The sequence below is a fragment of the Chaetura pelagica genome, unplaced genomic scaffold, assembly GCF_000747805.2.
Source record: "Chaetura pelagica isolate M959 unplaced genomic scaffold, ChaPel_1.0 scaffold1134, whole genome shotgun sequence".
In the NCBI taxonomy this organism is placed as follows: Eukaryota; Metazoa; Chordata; class Aves; order Apodiformes; family Apodidae; genus Chaetura; species Chaetura pelagica.
This window is the reverse complement of record NW_009953095.1, coordinates 172-23179: the sequence shown is the minus strand read 5'-3', so window position 1 is coordinate 23179 and position 23008 is coordinate 172. Positions and strand designations below refer to the sequence as shown.

Sequence of the window (23008 nt, the reverse complement as noted above, 5' to 3'; positions counted from 1 at the left end):
TGACTTCCACAAAAGTCAGCTCAAACCATTACATACAGCAGAAGCATGACCTAGAAAAGACCGCATTGTGTCAAGATGCGTGAAATAGCCCAGAAAAATGTCACATCATTGCTTCTTATTTGCTAAAAGTAACTGCTTTCAAATACTGATAATTTGTTTTTGTAGAAATTACAATGTGAAAATCCTAACAGGTTCCTCTGTAAAAAAAAAATAATAATTTTTTTTTTTAAGTAGGTAATTTTGTAACCACTTTGTTTTACCTGAGGGGTTTGTGATGGGAGTTCATTACTTATATCATGTCTGGAAACTGTTACAAATGCTGTATCATGAATAAGTTGTTCAACTGTGACGGTTCTGAAAACGTCAATACATGAAGGCATGTTTGCTCCACAGAGTCTATATTTCTGTCTAGCAAATTAAACAAGATTTTGCATTTTAGAATATTTTATAAAATTATTTTTCAGTCTTCCATTTCTACATGTAGTCCCCATAGTTCTTTGAATTGCAGGAGATACCTTTCTTGGTCCTGTGATGATTCATCAGATACCTCTTTCTCATAAAGCCTGAACAAAATTCCCTCTTGGTCAAGATCATCACACTTGACTAGTCCTTCACACACCTGATTTTCAACACTGGACAAGGTAGGAATATACAGTCTTCCCGTGTGAGGATCCCAATCTACTAATGTGGCTTGTCCACTTTCTTTCTCTATGAGACCCTGTTCTATTTTTGTCAGCTGAGGATAGGATGTTTGCCCAGATTTTTCAGTATGCAAGTCCACCAAGTTGATATGGGCCTCACTTGGCAATTCATTTGCTGCATCAACCATCTTCAAGTTAAGCTCCTCTATTTTCTGTCCTAAACAAGGGTCTGTTGCCATCACCTCCAGCTGGGGGCAATACAGCTGTCCTGTTTTCACATTAATCAGGTCCCCGAGAGCAATCTGTGGCTCATCTAGTAATCTCCTGAGGGCAAAGGTCTTCTCTTCCAAACTGAGGTCTTCTAGTTTCTGACCAGGACTGAGGTCTTCAGCCCTTACATCATGCTCATACTCTACAGTCCCTGCGTGTTTCTGTCTGAAAGTACTCTCTGCTCCAGGCTGGCTTCTTTTTTTTTTTTTTTCCTTTTTTTCCCCCCCCCTGTGATTATCCTGAGAACACTTTGAAAGTAAATCTTACAAATATGAAGACTGTTGCATAATCTAGTATCAGTTCTGAGTTTAATGCAAGTTTGGATCAAAAGGAAGCAACATGGGAAATGCTGCAAACCTCTATTACAAATAATTTGGTCAAAAATTAACTACTATTTCAAAGCATACATTTTTCTTAAAAATTGATTGGTTGGCAGCTGCACCAAACTACTGAGGGAGCTGGAGCATCCTCATCCTTCCATATAGAAGATGCACATTAACAGAAGTGGTTTGTCTTAAGGCAGCAGTAACTGGATAAAGTTCAGTGGAATACAGAAAAAGGCAAATGACTGTTTCCTACCTGAGTTAGAGCCCCCACATTGCAAAAGTCAATGAGGAGATATGCACAAAGAGCTTAGTTAAGAAATCTTGAGGAAATATTGGGAAAGAGCCTGGATGACTTACATGAGGATGGTAGTAGCTGAAATTTTGGCCTTTTCACATCTCCAGCCATTGTTCTTTCACACTGAGCTACAACCCTCTGTGAACTTCCCGATGCACAACAACAATTATATAAGCTTTTAGGTGTAACATTGCTACATGATCTTTATCTTTATTATAAGAATAGTTGAGGGCTTTTTTTGCATCAGATAAGGAGTCATCAGCATGAAATATTTTACTGTCATTTCTGGTTTTAAAGTCTGTGAGTACAACTGAAATATTTCAGATGATGAACAATCACAGAAAAACCAAGGTCATGCAACAAAGATGTTACCCAAAAAAAAGAAGATATTGGTAAAGGTCTTAAAAAATACACCTAACTAATGTACCTAGTTTGGAAGGTACAATTTCTAAACACCATATAAATGTTTTTTCTCTTTTTTTTTTTTTTTATTCTCCTATTCAAAACCAAAACAAATCACAACTGGTTTGGGTTTTTTAGTGATAAAAAAAAAAAACCAAACCAAAAGGTCCATTACATAGTAAAGTGACAGACAGACTTTGTAAAGAAAAATATCATCTGCCCTATTAAGTAATTTCTAGAATATCCTGTAATTTTACTATCCTAAATCCTTGACTTCTGCAAAAGTCAGCTCAAACCATTACATACAGCAGAAGCATGACCTAGAAAAGACCGCATTGTGTCAAGATGCGTGAAATAGCCCAGAAAAATGTCACATCATTGCTTCTTATTTGCTAAAAGTAACTGCTTTCAAATACTGATAATTTGTTTTTGTAGAAATTACAATGTGAAAATCCTAACAGGTTCCTCTGTAAAAAAAAAATAATAATTTTTTTTTTTAAGTAGGTAATTTTGTAACCACTTTGTTTTACCTGAGGGGTTTGTGATGGGAGTTCATTACTTATATCATGTCTGGAAACTGTTACAAATGCTGTATCATGAATAAGTTGTTCAACTGTGACGGTTCTGAAAACGTCAATACATGAAGGCATGTTTGCTCCACAGAGTCTATATTTCTGTCTAGCAAATTAAACAAGATTTTGCATTTTAGAATATTTTATAAAATTATTTTTCAGTCTTCCATTTCTACATGTAGTCCCCATAGTTCTTTGAATTGCAGGAGATACCTTTCTTGGTCCTGTGATGATTCATCAGATACCTCTTTCTCATAAAGCCTGAACAAAATTCCCTCTTGGTCAAGATCATCACACTTGACTAGTCCTTCACACACCTGATTTTCAACACTGGACAAGGTAGGAATATACAGTCTTCCCGTGTGAGGATCCCAATCTACTAATGTGGCTTGTCCACTTTCTTTCTCTATGAGACCCTGTTCTATTTTTGTCAGCTGAGGATAGGATGTTTGCCCAGATTTTTCAGTATGCAAGTCCACCAAGTTGATACGGGCCTCACTTGGCAATTCATTTGCTGCATCAACCATCTTCAAGTTAAGCTCCTCTATTTTCTGTCCTAAACAAGGGTCTGTTGCCATCACCTCCAGCTGGGGGCAATACAGCTGTCCTGTTTTCACATTAATCAGGTCCCCGAGAGCAATCTGTGGCTCATCTAGTAATCTCCTGAGGGCAAAGGTCTTCTCTTCCAAACTGAGGTCTTCTAGTTTCTGACCAGGACTGAGGTCTTCAGCCCTTACATCATGCTCATACTCTACAGTCCCTGCGTGTTTCTGTCTGAAAGTACTCTCTGCTCCAGGCTGGCCATTAGGCAGCCATTTCCCAGTTTGGTTCCCTTCCACTAAAATATCCTCTTTGTGTGAAATCTCTTCATGGGAAACATCAAGCAGGTGTCTTGTTTCCAGGACTTCTTTTGCAGGCAAATCGTTTCCTTCAATGCCACTGTAAACAGTGTAGTAACGGGGCCTTTTGCCTTCTGACAGATGACTGGATTCCTGAGGTGGCTTGTACTCATCCACATTAACAGTTATAAAGTTCACCATTATTTTTTCACATGGAATGAAAACCATTTCCTTGCATTTGTCAGTGTAGTGCCATACCTGGAGAGCAAAAAATTATTTTGAGTGAAGTGTCATAAAATACCATCTTGCTGCTTCTGATACTGTCAGGCAATTTTAAAATATTAAGCTAGGCTACATCTTATTAGGAGGTTATTCCAATAAGGGAAGAAGGAAGTTCAGCACATAAACTTCCAGAAGCATTAATGGGCTTCCCTTTTTTTATTCTATCCAAAGTAAAGCTATATTATGACCAGCTCTAATACCCATTGTCTCATCTGTCCCATGTCAAAATAATGGTTAGAACAATTTTGCCAATTCTGGTTTTGTTTCCACCAGCACAAACTCAAGTGACTTTGGAGAAAAGATGGAAGTCGTTCCTGGGACACAGATTAGAGAATCTACTCCACTCTTTTTAACCAGTGATGAGGAAGTGCAGTCAAAACCAAATGCTACAAGCACAAAGTCCAGTACCATATAAAAGTACAGTTTACAGAAAGTTCAATAATACCAGGTTTCCCTTCAGAGAGGGAGCTATGCAGAAGGCTGAAGTGCAGTGTATGGAGCCCACCCACACTGTGCAGTCTGTCCCAGGCTACTACTGACTGTGAGAATTCACCTAGTTAAACTGTAGGAATCTTTCTGAAATGAGTAATATTTCTAACTGGAATAAATACTGCATGAACTGCCACTAAAGGAAAGTGCAATAGAAAAAGAGCAACCAGAAACTGCACGTTAGTGCTCTGAATGGAAGACTAACACCACTGATATACCAGGTAGTCCAAGTGCTCCCCCTGGTCAGAAGTGCTGGACCAAAACAAACTGCTTATTCTGCCTCCCCATAACCATACAGGGTGCCCACGTGGAATAGTCTGTAGGTTGCAAAAGCCAGGAAGCATTGTTAAAATACCAGGTCTATATATATTTGTTACCTTAATATCAACTGAATCCAGAGGAGTTCATAAAAATGTGCAATAGACATCAAAAAAAAATCCAGCATACCCATCATACATTTAGTAGAGGAGAATCTCCTGGAGTTGGACTTTAGTCTGCTACTGAGTGGGAATTTTTCACAACGTAGCCCTTTACATTCCTGGACTGTAAAGAGCTCTGTTCTGCCAGCTCTCCAAGGGAGACCAAGCTGCTACCCCCTACCATGCCCTGTGTCCCCAAAGAACAAAGAATACAGAGAAAGACTTCTTATCAGAGCCTGTAGGGACAGTGGGCAACAGGTTTAAACTGGAAGAGGGCAGATTTAGATTGCATATTAGGAGGAAATTCTTCACTGAGAGGGTGCTGAGACTCTTGGCCCAGGTTGCCCAGGGAAGTTGTGGCTGCCTCATCCCTGGAAGTGTTGAAGGGCAGGTTGGATGGGGCTTGGAGCAGCCTGGTCTGGTGGGAGGTGTCCCTGCCCATGCAGGGGGGGTTGGATCTAGATGGTCTTTGAAGGTCTCCTCCAACCCAAACCACTATGATTCCATGATCCTGTGATAAAACTGGTGCAAAGTTTCTCCATGTGCACCTGAACATGCTGCAGCAGTAGCTGCTCTACTCCTGAACTCACAGTTCCTCTGTGCACATTTCTGCTGTCATCTCTGTGCTGCTCTAGATTCCTTCAGAAAGACTGGCATGTTGAAACAAACTCCCTTACACCTCCCATCCCACGCTGTCATGCAGATTGGATTAACTGCAAAGTGTTAATTTATTATCATAATTGCAGGTTTATGTTTTGAGCAGCTTGTTTAGAGGTAACAGTGAGAAAGCTCTGCTGCACTCATGACCTGGAAACCAGTAGTGTTTCTTAGATTTCATGTGCTCTTCCTAAAAATTAACAAACTTGACAGCTCTAAGAAACTTGCAAACATTTTTACGTAGAAAATGCATTTGGTTGGTGTAAATAACATATTGTGTTTGTTGGTACATTTTTGAGTGTCAGGGAAATGGTGTAGCATTCTTGAAATCCAGATTAAGTTACCTGTTCAATGCACATGTGCTAAATGCTTCTCAACCACAATGTAGTAGTAAAATTGGGTAAAACCCAGTTAATAGTCCAAGAAAACATCATGGGGTTTCTGCACTGCTTAATTTTCTTCTCTTCTTGTTTCTGATTTATACCAATTAATGTCTTTTTCCACTGAATCTCTACTGTGCTCCTTCCTAGATCAATTTAGGGAGTACTGACTTCTCAAAAGGACTTGCCTCACTGCCCCTCAGACCTTGCTTATCGCAATGACTCTTCCAAACCAACAGGTCTGTTCTGATCCTCATTTGCTCTGGTCATCTTGTCAGATCTGGGCATCTTTTTAGACACAGTTGCTAACTCGAGTTATTACTCAATTTTCCTTGCTTTTAAAAACCCTCAATGTGATGTTAATTTCTTGATCTGAGTGGCAACTAGAGCTTTTATTTGCAGCTAGCCATGGTTTCCTCCCAGATTACTAGCTCCCCTGTAAGTGCCAAGGTTGGCAGTGGCCTCCTGCAACAGAGAATACTTACCAGGTTTGTTGGATGCTTGTGTTTGCTGACATGAATGTACCTGTGCACACAATAGCACATAATTGAAATAAAAAGGATAGCAAGCATGACAGGCAAAACATATCCAAACACGATTGTCATAGTCTCCTCTGCCGTTTTATCTGTAAACGAAAGTTTTCATTGTATTGAGCAGCTTTTTAATGTATACAGACAGTAATGTGCATTCACCACATTGCTTTTTGGATGTGGCATGCAAATGTTTTAGGCATTTGCAGGAAATGTTAAAAAATGATATTTCAGCTACAGGACAATTTTTTATTATTATCTACATTGTAAGTTTAATTCTCAAAAGAAGTAACAACCCCACCCTCAGGTTCTCCTGCCAAGAAGTAACAACCCCACCCTCAGGTTCTCCTGTTGCTAACTTCTGCCGCCTGAGACTGACCCAGCTCTGCCACTGCCAGACCTCATTCAAGGAGAAAAAATACCCTCCATTCACTAAGACTCCAAGATTCTTTTCTTCAGAGGTGCTGTCATGCCTTCCAGCCCAGACCCCAAATATGTTTTATTAAGGGCAAAGATTTTTTTCCACCGGTATAAATGCACAGAGAGGGGAGAAACAATGCTAGCTTTTCACTCTCAGAATAGATACATAAAAACAAACTCAATCACCATGTTTTTTTTCTACCTTGCCTCTTTTTGTATTGCCAGCTGACACATACCTTGCAAAGTAGCAATGCAATATTCTTTAGAGAACCCACTGTGCAGAAGTGGTGTGGTGACTTGTATCTGTGCACTGACACAATAAGCTGTTCCAGGTTCTAACCAGGGCACAACCAAGGTGTTGTTGCTGATGGAGAACCACCACTGGAAGACATGAAAAAAACAATTGTTTTTCTCCTCTACCTCCCCACTTGCAGAAGGGTGAGTTGACAGGCTTGTCAACACTTACCCGCTTCTTTGTTTTTTTGTTGAGGACAGACACATTGTATTGCAGGCCAGGATACACCTGAAGTAGAGATATGGATTCTCCATCAGGACGTATCCTCCACTTCTCAGGAGCAGTCAGAATGATGGAAATAGATTTCTCAGTAGAAGATACACTTACCATGGGTGGATCAATTTTAGCTGGAAGGATAAACATGTACAAAAAGCAGTCAGGGGCACACATTTCACCATGCAGTTTCTTGAAGTGGATGATACTACATTTTTGTAATGCTCTGGGAGTCTCGGCAGGATTTCAAACAATTACTTTATATTGGTAGAAAATTATTTTATCAGATAACTAAGAGGATCTTTACAGTGTGAAGGCTAACACTGACTTTGCCTAGGAATTCCTATGACTTTGCAGGATAAGCAACCTTGAAACTCAATTTGCTAAACCAAGCTAAACTACCAGAATGTTTTCAGATTATCTGGCACAGATAAGAGATACTGGGCTCTGGAGTATGATTACCGCTTAGTTTAATAGAGCCTTTTCAAAATCAGAGTTCTTTATACTGTGGATGTGCCTCAGCTTTTATTTGCCTCGAGTAAAATTTTACCATGGCACAGAAGATGACTCAGTGTTATAACAATGTACATATAACACACATACACCCAAATTCTAATACAATTCACAGAATCACCAAGGCTGGAAAAGACCTTTAAGATCATCAAGTCCAGCCTGTGACCTGACACCACAATATCTCCACTAAGTGTCACATCCAGCCTTTCCTTGAGCACCTCCAGGGATGGTGCCTACACCACTTCCCTGGGCAGTCCATTCCAAAGTCTGATCACCTTTTCCATGAGGAAGTTCTTCCTAATATCCAACCTAAACCTCCCCTGGAGCAACTTGAAGCCAGGTCCCCTCGTCCTGTCACTGGTTGCCTGGAAAAAGAGCCCAGACCCCACCTGACCACAATCTCCCATCAGGTGGTTGAAGAGAGTGAGAAGGTCCCCCCTGAATCTCCTCCAAGCTCCCTCAGCCTCTCCCTGTAAGACTTTCCCACTAGACCTTTCACCAGCCTTGTTGCTCTTCTCTGGACCTGCTCCAGTACCTCAAGATCTTTCTTGAAGATTATTTCAGTCACTTCTGCCAAAACCAAATGTGAAACAACTGCAAAACAAAAATCTAACCCCATGTTAAAATATCACACGTCATAAAAGCATGTGCAGTCTGAGCACACAGTATTGATCAAAGCCATTGAACTGTGTGATTGGCTCTCCTTACTGTCTGTAAGAGGGTTGAACCGTGTGGTCTCCATCCAGTCAGAGCACATCCCATTCAGGAAGGCTTTAACGCTGGCATAGTATTGTTCTTCATAGTCAGACGTCTCATCAGAGAGGTCACACCATGTTCTGTTGATGTTCCTGCATTCTGGCTTTCTAATCCATTTGCCAACACCATATCTATATTGAAGAAGAAAGAGAAAGGAGCTGTACAAAAGCTATTGCCATGATATTCCCAATGTGCAACTGCAGCCCAGAGAGCCAACAGAATCTTGGGCTACATCAGGATTGTGGCCAGCAGATGGAGGGAGGTGATTCTGCCCCTCTACTCTGCCCTGGTGAAACCCTACCTGGAAGACTGTGTCTAGCTCTGGAGCCCCCAACACAAGAAGGATGTGGACCTGCTGGAGCATGTCCAGGGGAGGGCAATGAAAATTATCAGAGAACTGATTAAACCCTTCTAGCTGAAAAAGGGGCATATACATGCCAGCAACAATACCTCAGTACTGACCAACTGTTATACATTAGTAGAAGAAATCAAGGTTTCCTTGGAAAATTCTTGCCTACATTTCCTCAGAAGCTCCTGCTCCTCAAATTCACATTATGCAGAGAATAATTCCCCTTTGTACCAGCTTGGATTTTTCAGTAGCCAGTGCAAGTTACAGGAAACTTACAGAGATCCAAATTTGGTTTAGTGTCAAAGAATAATTACTTGACTGAGAATTGTGTTCATATTTAGAGGTAAAGACTGGGAGCATGAACTCATCCACAACTACAGTGCCATGCCTGTTTATAAGCTCAACTGCCAGCACTGTCCTGCAGGTTGACCCAGTGCTCACTCGGTGGGAATAAAGGAAATGAATTCTGGTCCTTACTCAGATTCCTTTATATCCTACAAAAGTGCAGACCTTGAGAACAGCAGGGCCCAATTCCAAACACATTGTTTTCTACAATACTTGATAACTTCCATGGATTTTCTCCTAGACTAGTGAGGCTTGCAGAAAAAAATTGTGGGAGTTTTGTCGGCTAGAAAAGACCAATGAAACACTGGGTGCTGTTAATATTCCACATCTGTCCATTTTAATGCCATCCAGAGGGACCTTGACAGACTTGAGAAGTGGGCTCATGCCAACCTCATGAAATTCAACAAGTCCAAGTGCAAGGTCCCACACCTGGGTTGGGGCAATCCCAAGAACAAATACAGGTTGGGCAGAGAATGGATTGAGAACAGCCCTAAGGAGAAGGACCTGAAGGGGTTGGTCGATTAAAAGCTCAACAAGAGCCAGCACTGTGCACTCACAGCCCAGAAAGCAGCTGTGTCCTAGGCTGCATCAAAAGATGTATGGCCAGTAGGGCCAGGAAGGGGATTCTGCCCTTCTAGTCCACACTTGTAAGACCCCACTTGTAAGACCCCACCTGGAGAACTGTGTTCATTTCTGGAGCCCTCAGCACAGGAAGGACATAGAGCTCTTGGACTAAGTCCAGAGGAGGCCATGAAGATGATCAAAGGGTGGAGCACCTCCCCTGTGACGACAGGCTGAGAGAGTTGGGGTGTTCAGCCTGGAGAAGAGAAGGCTCCAGGGAGACCTTAGAGCACCTTCCAGTGCCTGAAGGGGCTCCAGGAAAGCTGGGGAGGGGCTTTCGACAAGGGCAGGGAGGGATGGTATGAGGGGTAATGGTTTTAAGCTGAAAGAGGGGAGATTTAGGTTATACATCAGGAAGAAATTCTTGAGTGTGAGGGTGGTGAGACCCTGGCCCAGGTTGCCCAGAGTGGCTGTGGCTGTGGCTGCCCTATCCCTGGCAGTGTTGAAGGGCAGGTTGGATGGGGCTTGGAGCAACCTGGGCTGGTGGGAGGTGTCCCTGTGCATAGCAGGAGGGGTGGAACTGGGTGATCTCTTCCCTTCTATGATTCCATGAATGTATACAGAAGGCTATTGTGTAGAGATGATCTTTGTTGTCTTTCTGTCTCATTTCTCATTTTTTTCCTTCAAGCTTCCATGTTGCATCCTACATTTCTTTAACAGGAAAAAAGTCTCCTTATAATTTTTTTAGCTGGATCTGAAGTAAGCAGTACCAGAAGTAAGAAGGAAAAACCACATTGCTTAAGTCTAACCCACACTTCCTCTACTTTTATCAGCCTTATCTTACATACAGATTTTAAAAATTATTATTTAACATGCTGAAATAAAACTCAGTGGGGGTAAAAATAAACAAGCCAACTTACACTGAATACTTCACCCTGTAAAGGACTCCATCTCCTGTGCCTTCTGGTGCTGACCAGTGAAGGATGTTCTTCATGTTTCTAGATTCAAAATGGACATTCCTAGGGTTGGGCAAAGAACAATACAACTCTCCTGAGAAAGAAAATAAGAAACGAACAACACAGACTAAGGATCTGCAAATACATTTGCTTCCAAGCTAACAAAAAAATGAGACTTGTTTTTAAGTAATAAAATTCTACATACTGCCTTTCTTATCATTAAAAGCAAAAAGTTGTTGGCCATGGAAACTCAGGGTTTTTTTCAAAAGTGTCCCTAGCTTCTGCAGTCCCCAAATCTATCTGCATTAATGCAGTTTTTCTTTAGCAAAAATGGCTTTGCCATTTATGACAGACAGTGGCAAGAAAATATCCAGGGAGTGGAAACTAAAGCTAGAAAGGTGCAATCTAGAATTGACATGCATTTTTTAAATTGTAAAGATATTTGAATATTAGAACAAGTTAACACTAGAAATTGTGAAAATATCTTTGATGCTTCAGTAGAATTTTCATTGTAGCTGAGTGGACTTTTAAAAAACAAACCATGTATTTTTTAAAAAGACACGTGGAGTCTACTGCAAACACAGCTTTACAAAAAGACATGGCTTCAGACTGGAGACATCAGACTGGATGACCTAAACAGCCCCAGGGTGACTTAATCACCCCTAGTGGCTCTCCAAAAGTGAGCACCTACTGTTAGGTCACTGTCCTGTCCCCACTGGCTTGGGGGGGTTGTTTTTGATTCTCTGTGCAGCACGAGGAGGGACTAATAAAAACACTTTGCTCAAAACCCAACAACATGAACAGCTGGAAAAAGGCACACAGCAACAATATCAACCCACTACCTGAGGAAACACCCTCCCAGCTCCACAGGTTTCTGAGACATTAACCCATGGCATGCTGGTGCTGGGATTCCACAGCCACTCACCTAAACTGCTGTTAATTGCACCAGCTTTTCAGATGAAGTCTGAACCCCAAGCTCCCTCCTGCCATGGGAGCTGCACCCAGGGGAGCAACCCTGAGACCAGCGCTGAAGCTGCTGGCAAGGACCTTACCATAGAATCATATAATAGAATCACTGAATGTGTGGGGATGGAAGGGGCCTTTTAAGGCCACCTTGTCCAGCCCCCCTGCAGTGCACAGGGACCCTTTTAACTAGATCAGTTGCTCAAAGCCCCATCAAGCCTGACCCTGAATGTCTCCATGGATGAGGCCTCCATCACCTCTCTGGGCAACCTGTTCCAGTGCTTCACCACCCTCATTGTAAAGAACTTCTTAATGTCTAATATACATCTACACTGCTCTAGTTTAAGGCCATTGCCCCTCGTCCTCTCACTATCAGCCCTTGTAAACAGTGCCTCCCCAGCTTTCCTGTAATCCCCTCAGGCACTGGAAGGTGCTCTAAGGTCTACATGGAGCTTTCTCCTCACCAGGCTGAACACTCCCACAGCTCTCAGCCTGTCTTCACAGGAGAGGCACACCAGCCCTCTGATAATTTCTGTTTCCATGTTGCATCCTACATTTCTTTAACAGGAAAAAAGTCTCCTTATAATTTTTTTAGCTGGATCTGAAGTAAGGAGTACCAGAAGTAAGAAGGAAAAACCACATTGCTTAAGTCTAACCCACACTTCCTCTACTTTTATCAGCCTTATCTTACATACAGATTTTAAAAATTATTATTTAACATGCTGAAATAAAACTCAGTGGGGGTAAAAATAAACAAGCCAACTTACACTGAATACTTCACCCTGTAAAGGACTCCATCTCCTGTGCCTTCTGGTGCTGACCAGTGAAGGATGTTCTTCATGTTTCTAGATTCAAAATGGACATTCCTAGGGTTGGGCAAAGAACAATACAACTCTCCTGAGAAAGAAAATAAGAAACGAACAACACAGACTAAGGATCTGCAAATACATTTGCTTCCAAGCTAACAAAAAAATGAGACTTGTTTTTAAGTAATAAAATTCTACATACTGCCTTTCTTATCATTAAAAGCAAAAAGTTGTTGGCCATGGAAACTCAGGGTTTTTTTCAAAAGTGTCCCTAGCTTCTGCAGTCCCCAAATCTATCTGCATTAATGCAGTTTTTCTTTAGCAAAAATGGCTTTGCCATTTATGACAGACAGTGGCAAGAAAATATCCAGGGAGTGGAAACTAAAGCTAGAAAGGTGCAATCTAGAATTGACATGCATTTTTTAAATTGTAAAGATATTTGAATATTAGAACAAGTTAACACTAGAAATTGTGAAAATATCTTTGATGCTTCAGTAGAATTTTCATTGTAGCTGAGTGGACTTTTAAAAAACAAACCATGTATTTTTTAAAAAGACACGTGGAGTCTACTGCAAACACAGCTTTACAAAAAGACATGGCTTCAGACTGGAGACATCAGACTGGATGACCTAAACAGCCCCAGGGTGACTTAATCACCCCTAGTGGCTCTCCAAAAGTGAGCACCTACTGTTAGGTCACTGTCCTGTCCCCACTGGCTTGGGGGGGTTGTTTTTGATTCTCTGTGCAGCACGAGGAGGGACTAATAAAAACACTTTGCTCAAAACCCAACAACATGAACAGCTGGAAAAAGGCACACAGCAACAATATCAACCCACTACCTGAGGAAACACCCTCCCAGCTCCACAGGTTTCTGAGACATTAACCCATGGCATGCTGGTGCTGGGATTCCACAGCCACTCACCTAAACTGCTGTTAATTGCACCAGCTTTTCAGATGAAGTCTGAACCCCAAGCTCCCTCCTGCCATGGGAGCTGCACCCAGGGGAGCAACCCTGAGACCAGCGCTGAAGCTGCTGGCAAGGACCTTACCATAGAATCATATAATAGAATCACTGAATGTGTGGGGATGGAAGGGGCCTTTTAAGGCCACCTTGTCCAGCCCCCCTGCAGTGCACAGGGACCCTTTTAACTAGATCAGTTGCTCAAAGCCCCATCAAGCCTGACCCTGAATGTCTCCATGGATGAGGCCTCCATCACCTCTCTGGGCAACCTGTTCCAGTGCTTCACCACCCTCATTGTAAAGAACTTCTTAATGTCTAATATACATCTACACTGCTCTAGTTTAAGGCCATTGCCCCTCGTCCTCTCACTATCAGCCCTTGTAAACAGTGCCTCCCCAGCTTTCCTGTAATCCCCTCAGGCACTGGAAGGTGCTCTAAGGTCTACATGGAGCTTTCTCCTCACCAGGCTGAACACTCCCACAGCTCTCAGCCTGTCTTCACAGGAGAGGCACACCAGCCCTCTGATAATTTCTGTGGCCCTTCCCTGCACTCATTCCAACAGCTCTATGTTCCTCATGTCCCTCTTGTGTGAAGGACTCCAGAGCTGGACACAGTACTCCAGGTGGAGTCTTACCAGAGTGGAGTCAACGGGCAGAATCACCTCCCTTGACCTGCTGGCCACACTTCTCCTTGCTTCTCACAAGCTTCTCCTTGTGAGTGGCCACAAGAGCATAATGGGGAAGAGAAAAAGTGAATCTGTGGTTTTTCAGGACTTTTCAAAGCCCTTTAAGCTTTTCCTCCAGGGATGCAAATCTAATTCTTAAGAAAAAGAGATGAAGAGGGAAATAAAGCACAGTAACACGAACAGAGATAACTTGCCTGAATTAATAATCCTTGACCTTTGTTACTCCCTTAAGCAGACCTTAAGGGGTTTTTGTAGCATATTTCACTATTACTATAGTATTCATCCTCCTGTACATGTAACATACAGTTGCTTTTGTAAATAAAAGTCACCGCCATTTTCCTGATTAACTTGCTGACTTCGGGCTGTCTTTGAGCCAAACAGTAAAAGTTTTTCTCTTCAATGCATTTATTAAAATGATATCCTTGCAGTTCTGTAGAGGCCAATTACTTTAAACTGTCTCAGTGGAAACTCTTTGAGTTTTCCAAGCCTCCAGCTGCATGCTGATGTTCAAAAGAAACTCTGGTATGTCCCTGCATCTGTATCTTCAGATCATAAGCTGTTTATGGAGGGTATTTCTAATGTTGCTTTCGTTTCTCCAGCAATTAGCTAATGTTCAGTGGGTTTCAACTTTTTTCTAGTTGGAGAACAAGTTTTGGCAGATAGAGTCCTTAGGACAAGCCTATTTATTTTCAAAGAAGTATGTAGAAAGTCCCATTTCCTGAACACTTGGACACAGAAATGCCCAGGGAGTGTCATCGTGCAAGAGCTCAAACTACAGACTCAGTTATAAAGAAATAAAAAAAGTTTCAGGATGCCAGAGGATGTGAAAGCAGCAGAAATACCTCCAGGAAACTGTCTTATTATTAACATTTGGTTCCAACTGGGAGATACAGAACCTAGAAAATAAAAGGTTTTGATTTCCCCCAAAATAAATGTCCTCTGTAACTGCTTTAGGTGAGGCTAATCCAAATGTAAAGATGAAGCTGCACAAGAGTGAAAAGAACTGCCTAAAATCTGCAGTATCTGTTCAGTAGAACAGAGAAGCTCCTAAACCACTAATGTGCATGTTACTAAGCACAAACCAAAACCATCAGTACACAGACTGTGAGAAATCATCCAAGTTTTATTCTTTGTACTGCATCCCGGCACTGAAGCGTGTGAGACTTCAGGAAACCCACCAAATGCATAATCAACAGTTTTTTTTTAATTTCACTCCTCCCAGTGTGGTTTCTGCTGTGGTAAATGAAGTTTCGAAACAGAAACAGTGACTGAAGCAGATGAGCCAATCTCAGCACGCAGAACCCACAGACTGTATCTTTACAAGATCTAAAGCATTACAGCACTGCCAGCATGCTCTCACCTGCCCCCAGCTCAGTGCAACCTGGAAGGCAGAAGGACTGAGACCATTCACTTTCCATTTGCTGGAAAAGCAGAGATTTGATTTCTATTTCTAGTTTTGCCCCTTCAGCAGTAAAGGCTTCTGTTTGCCCTTAAAAGAAATAATGCAGGTTTTTTATTCCTCAATTCTGCATCTGTAAAACAAGAGTAAAACTACCGTAATTTTCTGTTTCTCCAGGAACAGTTAATAAACTCCTTCATATCTATTTGACACTCAATAGTACCAGAAAATAGATAATACACAGAACTTGTACATTCCATGGTTATCAGCCAGGAAAGGACTCAGTTATGTGCATTAGCTGCATTATTTCAGTATGTTGTCTTTAAACACAACATATCCAGTTACATTTCCATTAACCGGGATTAATGGCATAGGTGTCACATGGATTGTTTTCAGTTTGTACTGGCCTACCTGAGAGCAGAAATCAGTCATACCTGTTGCTTTGCCAGGTTTAGTCTGTCTCACTGGCAGTCCGTAATGGCTGTCATCACTTCCCAGGATAACCAAGTTAATTAATTTTTGGCATGAAAAAGCTGGAGCCCTTATTACTGTCTCTGGAAATAGTGTAAATCAAACTTTGAGTAACAGTATTATTTGTATCTTCGTAACTGCACACCTGGACTGGAAAGGGAGTAGTATAGGCTTGCAAACTTCACCACCACAAAGAAGAGCCAAGTCCTTATCTTACAAGAAGCTATTGCCAGACTCTCCAAAACAGACACAACTTAGCCTGAAAACATCTTGACCTGTGAGGAAAAAGCCCACTGACGTCAGTGAGATTATTCACATGAGTGAAACACTGCATGGCAGGTGCCTCATATTCTCTTTGTGAAAGTGTCTGCTGGGTTTAAAAACGTGGTCAGTTTCAACTGTGGAGAGCTCCTGCCAAGTGTGTGCCTTGCTTGTGTTGGTACTACTCAAAACTTAGCTCTCCATCTCTACCAATGCACAAGCACAGGTTTATACAAATATATAAACAAATATACACACATAATTGCCATGATACAACTATTATCCCTTCAGTATCTGCTGTTTATCTGCTAGGAGGCACCACTGCCTAGGTCACTGACAAGCAGCTGTGTTCAATCTGAAAGCTACAGAGCAAATACAGCTGCACCTACCTGTGAACACATTTGTTAACTTCTCACTTGACTCAGGTAACCTTTAGCCTAGCAGCTGCAAAGTGTAAAAGTACACAAATGCATAAACCTATTTTTTTCTGTACACTGATTATAGTCTTGGGGTGGGGAGAAGGCAGAGGACCTCTGAATGCTGACCTGTTGGCACAGAAATGCCTCCTGTGCAAGTGCTGTTGTTGACTGTGATGCTCTCAGGCAGGGTGATAATCTGCTGTGTTTTACTGTGGCATGGCTACAAGGGCACAAACACTAGATTATCCAATAAAATAAAACAACAAACAAGGGCACAGGGCTTCTCTAGACAACAGTAAGATATAATTTAAGGCAGTGAGTGATGTGGAAAGCAGTGACAGAAAGGTGAGCCTTGCTGCAAGACAGCTTTTCCCAACAGCCACAAGCAGTAAAACCCAGGAACTCCTCCCCTACAGTTGTCTCAGAATTTAAACAAGGGACTCCTTTTCTGACAACAGAGGCTTCGGCTTCAATCACTGTCATATTATCTTACACAGAATTGGCCCTTGGGAGCACCTCTGATGGAAGTGGCTGCTTTGTGCTGGGCACCAAATCTACAGGCAACATGGCAAGTACTCCTTGTGCCTCACCATGTGCAGGTGCCACTTCAAGATCTAATCCATGCTCACAGAGGTTGGTGGGAGGGCAGACTCTCACCCAGGGTGAGTCCTCCATTCACCTTGTCCTGTTGGGAACTTGGACCCACCACTGAAGCATCAAGCAATTTAGGAGAAATCTAGGACACCAAACATTCACTTCTGCTGATGCTCTAAGCCACTTTCTTTAGTCTTTCTGGTCAGCTTTGGGTGACTTCCACCAAATTCCTGATAAATCTTTGCTGATTTTTTCTATGCTGTGGATCTTAATTTCTTAAGGATTTTTCTGTTGTCTTTTCTTCCTCCAGCTCATCTGTTTCAAATGGTTACATTGATCTTGGTGAAAAACATTCTCTCAAATGCCTTCCTAAGCATGACATACAAATGGTCACACTCAATCAGAACCAATGCCCATTTAGCACTGTGTGTGGTGACACTCACTAGCAGAGGGCTGGTGCTGTCTTTTCTGGCACATCTGCAGCCTCAAGCAAGCTGGCACTGGCCACGCAGGAATGTGAGGGCTACCGAGCGAAAACTGGAGAGCAGAAGTTACAGAGAGGAAGGGAAACCCAGCAAAACCAGGAATTCCTGCTAGCAGATGGCATTACCTGCTATTAGTCGTCTTAGCAACAATTTAAATTAATTAGCTAACTTATTTTTAAATTAAGTTGTCTTGAAAGTTTTTCTCTGTTCTGTTTCTTTTCTCAACAGTCTGGATAATGAGGAGGAATCAAGGAGTCATTACAGCTTGGCTGCCTTTCTCCTGGTGAGAATTTGGAGCTCTGGGAGGTATGAAGCCAGGCTGGCAAAACCTTTGGACCTGAGCAGCGTTGGTGGGAATGTGGGGAAGAGACACAGATAATTTCAATTCATCACAGCACTTGAGAGCCAACCACAGGACGGGAGCCTGACCCTCCCAGTTCAAGAAGAGGCACAGGGGAGAGGAAGATGGGGACAGAAACAGTCATGAGACTAAATGTAAACCAAGGGGTGGAGCAGACAGAAAAACGTGGGAGAAGAGGTGCGGGAGAGAAGGACAAGGCTGGGGCAGGTGGGGTTTGTTTTGGAAGAAGCAGGCAGGCTGCCACGGGACACGGGTGGATCCCCACAGGTCACGTGGGGAAAGTGTGCAGGTGGAAATGGGAGAGATGCAGAAGGGGGACTGAAGCTTTGGCTTGCCCCAACATGCTCACTTCCCCTGTAGAAAGCCTTGTGTTTATTCATCCAAACCATGTCCTAACCTACAAACACACCCCTACAGAGAATATTGGTCAAAGAACATTCCAGACTCAGTCCAGAAAGACCCAACTTCAGAAAGGAGGAGAAAGTCTTCCCAGTTCACCAAAGGCTTGCTAGGAGACAGCGGGGGAGGACCATGGCAGCTGACATCCATTCCTTTTTGCTACCTTGTATGACAGAAACGAAATAAACTGAATTTTCTTCCCACTGTGTTGAAGGTTTGCTGGTGCAAGAGTAGAGCTGGTACTGCCTAAACCTTCCCTTGTTGCACTCAACAGAAGAGAGTTATTCTACGTTTGTTTTCTGCTACTTCTGAATGACCAGTACTGGCCTGGAACAAAGTGAGTAAAATTCAAGGTGTGCGTGTCTGAAATGACTTACAACCCCTTCACGGCTTTCAGAGTCATAATCCCTCAGAGGCTTTGCATGTTGGTTTGTTTTTTTAAAATTATGATATCAAATGAGTGTTTATTCAGTTTGGAATGCAAAGCCATTTTTTGTTAAAAATACTGAATTACTTTAAAAAGCCCACTGTGGAAACAACTTCTTTACACAATAGCTGCTTTTTAAAACAGATATTTTGAAGTTATATAAAATATTATAAATAGCCCACCTGTTCAGGCTTTGAGGATTTCCTTTTCTCCCTAGACCAATTTATTACTACTTAGATCAATCATCACCCAACAGCCATGAAAATGAGAGTTTAATTAGAATACCTGTGACACCTTACATTTGTTTTTCAAAATAGCCAATGGTTTTCCACTTCTCCCCACAGATGATTAAGGACATAAGTGCCTTTGGAAAGCAAATGCCTGTAGAGAACATTCTGTGAGAACTTACAAGAAATGAGGCACCCACCCATTTCTGTTGGTCTCCTGTCAGGTGCAGGCTGGTGTGTTTTGAGGCACTGCATGACTGTTCAGTGTCCCACAGTAGTTTCAGATGTGAACGAGTCCGTATCTAATTATAGGTACAGTAGTATTTTTACTCTTAAGCGTATTTTGTTTAAACCACTAGTCATTATTTTTAGACTCATTTACCTGCCTGTGGATTTAAAGTTATTTTGCTGTACAGAGGAAGTTATTCTTAAAATGGGAAAAAGCCCTGTCAGCAACTACCCATGACATAGTCAGTCTTCAGTCCTTCTGAGCCACATCCTGTACTTCACTAGTTTGACGACAGTACCCCTAAGAGCAAGATATTGATGTAATTTCAGAAAAGACAGGAAAGCCAAGAGAAGTCCTATGCAAAGCAGGTGCAATAATGAATACTAGCACAACTGCTGCCTCCAACCTTTAAGAAACCATTAGGAAATAAAGTAACCTCTGTCATTTAAGAGCTATAACTCGAGGTGCTGAGGTATAATAAAGGGAAGGAACTACAGTCTTCTTCTGTCCCTTTATTGACCTTAAAGTACTCTTGAAGTAGCCAGGCAGACAGGAAAAATCAGCTGTTTTCCATGACAAAGAGATACAGTTTATTTAATATCTTCATATATAAACTATCACATACCTCCAGTCCTACAACTTGTTTCCATTTCTTTCTGATTAATCCAGTTTTATTGTACTTTTTTAATATACGGTGAGCAGTGGATAAAAACCTGCAAGTTACTGACACACCAAGTAAAAAGGACAAACAGATCTGTCCATCTTTTAAATACAGCTCTTTAATAAAACCTCATTTTCATCTAGAGATGGGCCTGGCTTCCAGAATTCAGGCTCTTACAAAGCTTAACTTCTTAAAATATGGGAACTCTTGTTTGCCTCATAAAAGGTGATTTTTCTCTCTTAGCTATTAATCCTGTAGCTGTAGATAATCAGCACCACTTCTTGCAGAGAAATCAATCAGCAGAAATCAATCTGTACAAGCCACAGGTATAAAAACAAATCTAAACTGGAGCCACACGCCAAATTACTTGAGTAATCCTAACCACTTGCTTCTCTTGGAATTCAGACTATAAAGGTCACTAGAGAACAACAGCCACAGAATTGTAAGGTTGTCGGGTAGAATGGCAAATCTGAATGTTTGTACAGGGAACAGCAATGTACATCTAAGTTTTGGACTTCAATCACAAATCCTAACAGCTTTAGAATCTTCCCTATAGAATTAACTGCCTCCTTTAGCCATTACGATTCCTAATTAACAGGCAGTAAGAATGTGTCAAGTTGTGGAAATCATAAGCAAAGCCAAACTCTCTCCAGTAAACACACCAATTATCACCACCACAAATGCAGTTCAATCCTGCTGAGTATACAGACATTTACTGGGTAAGACAAAATAATGTACAAAATTCTCCAGTTCTCTGAGGGTTCAAAAATCATTATATTTTACAATATTTTTCCCCACGGCTTTTCTCATCTCTACTGTTACACGAACAGAATTCTTCTTGAATCCTTCTTTGAATTATTTAGCTAATCATAGACAATTTTATTTGAGTTCCTACTGCATTTGGGTAACGTACAGACATCACTGCAAGTGCAATTCTTAAAATTTCCAGGACGCACACATCAAAGAGTATATCCACAGGGCAATTAGCTGATTTATTATGTGCACGTTGCATGTCTTCAATATGAAATAATCTGAGGTTTCAGTAGGCTATTTGATACTTCACCTAGTACTTACTGGGTAGGTCAGCAAATTAGCCTTTTCCCAGATCCAAAATGTACCTTGAGTCAATACTTAAAACATCTCAGCACTGTTCAGCACAGAACCAGAAGGACAGATTCTACTCTGCCCTAGTGAGGCCTCACCTGGAGGTCTGTGTCCAGCTCTGGGCTCCCCAGTTCAAGAGAGACAGGGATCTACTGGAGAGAGTCCAGCAGAGAGCTAAAAGGATGATTAAGGGAATGCAACATCTGTCCAGTGAGGAAAGGCTGAGAGACCTGGGGCTGTTTAGTCTAGAGAAAACTGAGAGCAGATCTTATTAATGTCTATAAATATATGAAGGGTGGGTGTCAAGAAGGAGGGGCCAATCTCTTTTCAGTGGTGCCCTGTGATAGGATGAGGGACAATGGATGCAACTCAAGCACAGAAAATTCCACTTCAATGTGAGGAAGAACTTCTGTACTGTGAGGGTTACAGAGCCCTGGGATAGACCCCATTTGCTTTTCCATTTTGCATTTTCCATGCTTTTTCATTTCTTTTAAACTACAAATTCTTAAACAGTGAGTTAAACACCAATTTACAAAAACCCCACTGGAGTGCAGCAGCACATAACATTTTTGTCCTGTGCAAAAGCAGGTAACGCTCAGGTACCCTGTGAGACTGTTAAACCCCCCAACAGACCACAGATCCTGTAAGATGCAAGTTTGTGGATGTAGTTCTGCTTCTTGTGGCTCTTGGGCTCCTGCACAGTCTGTTCCTATTTCAGCACCAGATTAAGCCCTCAGAACAACAGCAGCATTTTCAGGACTGCATCTTTTAGCAGCTGGCCACCCAGGCTGCTTCTGTGGGAAGGAAATAGGCAAGAGCCTCCTCTACCTATCACTTCACTTTGGAGCAGGAGCACTGTTATGGCAGTTCTGCTCCTCACAGAATTTTTTCAACTATTTGCAAAATACTGATAGGCTGAATTAAAATAACTTTTACTGTCTTGTGCTGAAGAGGTGAAAATGGAAGCTCTAAGTCCTCAGTGAAGGGCTCAGCTCTCCCTTCCATGCTGCTGTTGCTGTCAACAAAAACCTGAAATTACATCCAGCCAAAACCTCAGGAATGTGCAGGTTCCCTTCTCCCTTGAACAATGATTAGAAAAAAACAACGTAACTCCCTTGTTAACTTTTCTAAACCTTCTTCAGAAGCAAAACTAGTATTAATTGAATTAAAAAAAAAATATTAAAAAAACCAAGGACAACTTGATTGGATGCCAGTTACACAAGGTTTTCCAAAGCTCTTGCACTAATGATCAGCAGACTTAAATGAGATTAAAACAACAGTTACCACCAGAAGCTGTCATTAATACCTCTGAAAGCCACTCAAAATCACTGATGGACAGCAGTTTGTCAAGAGTGGCAACTGAGACACAGTATTCGGTGACACTCAAGAGCACTCAGGATGTGTAGAACAGCTCTTTCTACCATCCAGCTCCCCCAGGATCTAGAAGTTTTGCTGTGGATTTAAATGGCAGCAACTTCTGTCCTAATGTATTTAGTTCTGGGGGAAACATTTGCAGCCGCGAACAGAGAGCACCAAAGCAGGGCAGGCTCCTCAGAGGATCTCCTAATCCCTGCAATGCCGTGCCCAATTCTGTACTGGAGGGATATAAACAAAGAACTCGTGTGTGATCCCTTCAGTAGCCGCGGGAACCGACCCGCCACGCAGACCGGTTCGGCAACTCCGGTACCAACACTTGGTACCGACACCGCTCGTGTCCCGGGCTGCCTGTGCTCCCACAGGGAGCTCCTGCTCCCGCTCTCCCGGGGCTGCCACCGGAGGGGTATCCGGGCACAGGCGCGAGAAGGGACCCGGGGCCGCGAGCGGAACGTCCGCCCCGCCTGCTGCTCCCACCCGCCTCCCGCGCCCCGGGAGCGCGCCCGGCTCGGGCCGGGGCCGAGCACAAGGAAAGGCAGAAGCACCGAAGAATCCCTGGGAAACACCCGACCACAGAACAAGAGCTGTCCCAAGAGCACGCTGCCAACTTACTGCTGAGAGCTAATTAGCACAGCTTGTAAAACCTAATTCCGGCACAACTATGAAGAAAAT

The 23008-nt window shown here is 42.4% G+C and overlaps 2 protein-coding genes across 2 annotated transcripts; both read right to left on the bottom strand.

Annotated features, from left to right (window-relative positions):
- Positions 1 to 2664: 2664 nt before the first annotated feature.
- On the bottom strand, positions 2665 to 10596 carry IL20RA (interleukin 20 receptor, alpha). The gene is made up of 6 exons (XM_009997045.1): positions 10475 to 10596; positions 8252 to 8430; positions 6989 to 7164; positions 6759 to 6903; positions 6058 to 6197; positions 2665 to 3603 (listed from the first exon to the last, which is right to left on the bottom strand). The coding sequence occupies exons 1-6, from the start codon at positions 10546 to 10548 to the stop codon at positions 2665 to 2667; spliced, it is 1653 nt and encodes a 550-aa protein (XP_009995347.1). The 5' UTR covers positions 10549 to 10596.
- Positions 10597 to 12236: 1640 nt separating this feature from the next.
- Positions 12237 to 14260, bottom strand: LOC104388217 (interleukin-20 receptor subunit alpha-like). The gene is made up of 2 exons (XM_009997046.1): positions 14197 to 14260; positions 12237 to 12370 (listed from the first exon to the last, which is right to left on the bottom strand). The coding sequence occupies exons 1-2, from the start codon at positions 14258 to 14260 to the stop codon at positions 12237 to 12239; spliced, it is 198 nt and encodes a 65-aa protein (XP_009995348.1).
- Positions 14261 to 23008: the final 8748 nt, after the last annotated feature.